Source organism: Dendroctonus ponderosae, unplaced genomic scaffold (assembly GCF_020466585.1).
Source record: "Dendroctonus ponderosae isolate FM_Combo_2020 unplaced genomic scaffold, Dpon_F_20191213v2 Dpon_F_20191213_9, whole genome shotgun sequence".
Lineage (NCBI taxonomy): Eukaryota > Metazoa > Arthropoda > Insecta > Coleoptera > Curculionidae > Dendroctonus > Dendroctonus ponderosae.
The window spans coordinates 3683296-3686535 of record NW_026019116.1 but is presented as its reverse complement, the minus strand read 5'-3'; the positions used below and the strand labels follow the sequence as shown (position 1 = coordinate 3686535).

The window sequence follows — 3240 nt, the reverse complement described above, 5'->3', positions numbered from 1 at the left end:
AAAAATGCAGACAGTATGAAAAATTGTTACATATACCCAAAAACAACATTTTGCATTCAAATGCTATTAACTTAAACAGCAAGAAAAACAGCGCATTTTCCAAGAATTCTAGAATTAATCTTATTTAGAAAGAAAAACCGGTATAAGTATGTTGTAATGTAATAATGTTCTGCAACATCCTAGAGGAATGCCATTAAGGACCGTAACTCTGTGGATTCAAATTCAAACCGTTCGTATTGCGACCAAAATGATGAAAAGTTTGAAGCTGAAAAACAACAACTTTGAAACGCGATTATTCGAAAACCTCTGGACAAAAAGCAACATAGTGATAACTAATGTAAAGAGAATTTAACGCCCTTTAAAACGATGTGCCACTTGACCTACCTCTCCTAGGGGGTTGAAGCAAGGAGGCTTAAAATTGACGGATCTTTCCGATTTTTAATATTTTCAACTGCAAGAAAGATATTAAGGGTGGGAAATTTTCAAATTAACACCCTGTGTAAAACCACTCCGATAATAATCGATATCCGTTGCCTAAATAGCTGATCAATAAATTGTAATTTATTTGATATATTGAGCTTTTATTTCATGGCAAAGCACTTGAAATAGCGCTGATAAAATTAGTCAAAAATAAAAAATAACGCGTAAAAAGTCGATTAATTATAATAAAATACAGGGTCAAATTTGCATCAATGCAAACAAAAAAACTGAGATATTTGCAAACTAAATCATAAGTTTGGCAACAACTGTAGATGATTCGCTCTTGTAACTCGTAAATGTTGTTTTATGTGTAAAACAACTAAAGTAGCAGGGAAGTAAAAAAGTACTAATCGGTTAATAAATTCGCCAATCTAAATTGTTGAAAAGTAGAAAATATTCATATTTTCTTGTCGAAAGAATGCCAGAGCTCAGAGCAAGGCTTTTGCGAATTGTAAAATTACAGTTTACAACATCACTTGTAAACCCTTTTCAACTCTTACTTAGTACCGCGTTCTAGCAAAAATGCAAGATCAACAAACAAAATTCAGCGCAAAACCTTTAACTGATTTTCTGTGATCTGCTGATGCTGAGTCCCAATAAATTTTCATTTTCGCAATTAATCACCTAATTTAAAAAAAAAACAATATACTGGTTCCGCGTGTCTATAACGTCAAAGAGTTGACTAATATTCTTCCTCGAAAAAATTCTTCTCTGTCGCTCTTTCTGAAGAAATAGTTATTCATTTCAAATTCTGAAGAGCACAATTTAAAAAGTAACCTTAAATGCGCTGCAACGTTGACAAGTTTGCTGCATACATGCGGCTTTTTCGCAAAAAAAATTGTTCTCCATCATTTCTCCAAACGGAAAATATTTTGCAGTGTTTTAACAGATGAAACGCTAGAGTGGTACTAGAATTAAATTCTGCCAAAAACTGAAAACATTTGTTGAATCTGAATAGAACCACGCAAGACATGACAATAAATTAAACCCCAATACCAATAAAAAATAGAAAAATATGTAAGGGAATTAATTAGCCATACGCATCCAAAACACAGAGATTTTGAAATGTGGATGTACCGTAAGGTACTTGTTTATAACCAGAGTTCGAATTAATTAAGAGGCACACGATGAAGAGTTTGCAGCACTGATGCTTTGCAACACCTAATTGTCCTCAAAATCAACAGATTTGCCGAGATTGGCCATGTAATGCGCTATGAAAAACACGAACATCTGCTGAGAAGTGAGAAACATCCGAGTGTGGACAAAATCGACGCAAACACTCTCCTTGATACCCACTTGATAGAGACGATTCCACTCGACTCGGTAGTCTCATAATTAACTCAATGGTCTAAACCATTTAATTAAATAACAATTAAGAACAACTGATTAAAATTGGTCGTTTTTTGTCTAAGCGTTTAACATTATCATAGTTTCTCGTTCGTCATACCCGATTGAACTTAGATCGACACTTGCATGGAAAATTATAAACAATCTTGACTTGAAGTAAACTGGCAATATTTTTATTGCACAAATTCACATGATCCGTGATCTGGGCACCACTAGAAAGAGAAATATTCTTTCCCTACCCGCATTCCCAGTATGTCCTTAATCTTCAGGAAAAATTATAATTTTTGGTGGAAAAAATATTCTTTATAGAAAGGGGGTATGGAGTGCTTTACGAAAACAACACACGCGAATTATAAGTGGTTGCTCTCTCATTTTTACGAGATTTGATCTGTAATTGAAGCAATTAGATAACATTAATAATTCAGACAATGGCAACAGTATCATATTTATGTCGCTGTTATTTGTAAACTTTTTAATACACGAAAATGCGTTTTGGAATCCAGTATTTGACGGCCCTGATTATCACGTAAGAGCAAGCGTTAACCCCAATTTCAATGTTTCTAATCTAGACCAACTTCTAGAGCGTCTGCCCTAGAGGTGAACCAAAATCCGTTCCCCGAGCACTTCAAACTTGGAGTATCCACGTCGGCTTACCAAATAGAAGGGGCATGGAACGAAGATGGAAAAGGGTCCAGTATTTGGGACGATTTTGCCCATGAGTATCCAGAGCTGATCCAAGATGGTTCAAATGGAGACATTGCATGCGACTCGTATCATCGCTACAAAGAAGACGTGGCTCTGCTTAAAGAGTTGGGGGTGCAGTTGTATAGATTTTCCATTTCATGGCCCAGAATTCTGCCCAATGGCACTTCCAATAATATCAATGAGGCCGGCATCGAATATTACACAAACTTACTGAAGGTAATTTCCTTGCACTTATTAACAGTTCATACAGATGGTGGTTTTGCACCTGCATCAGCTTCTACAAGAAAACGGTATAGAGCCGATCGTGACCCTCTATCATGCAGATCTTCCATCAGTGTTTCAAGAAATGGGTGGATGGGATAATCCGGAGATTGTAAATTATTTTGGCGATTATGTGCGACTGTGCTTCCTCCGTTTTGGGCAATACGTGAAATACTGGGTGACCATCAATGAACCCATTAGTACATGCGACATAGGTACTAGACTTTGTCTATTTTAAATAGTGTTTTTAATCATATTCGGGAATTATCTAGGATACCCATATTCGACGGGTTATTTGGTTTTGAGTGAAAGCGTCTATTTATGCGCCTACACCAACATGAAAGCACATGCCCTGGCTTATCACATTTACCAAGATGAATTTCAAAAAGAACAGCAAGGTAAGATTTTTATTGCGTAAGTTTAATCGCTTTTTGTCTAATCCCTGGA

The 3240-nt window shown here is 36.0% G+C and overlaps 1 protein-coding gene across 1 annotated transcript in view; it reads left to right on the top strand.

Annotated features, from left to right (window-relative positions):
- Positions 1–2186: 2186 nt before the first annotated feature.
- LOC109535902 (myrosinase 1) overlaps positions 2187–3240 on the top strand; it is a 13088-nt gene continuing 12034 nt past the window's right edge. The window contains exons 1-4 of the mRNA XM_019901941.2: positions 2187–2353; positions 2409–2748; positions 2807–3008; positions 3066–3191. Coding sequence (XP_019757500.2) covers positions 2313–2353; positions 2409–2748; positions 2807–3008; positions 3066–3191 — 709 coding nt within the window. The 5' untranslated portion in view covers positions 2187–2312. The remainder of the gene's footprint in view (positions 2354–2408; positions 2749–2806; positions 3009–3065; positions 3192–3240) is intronic.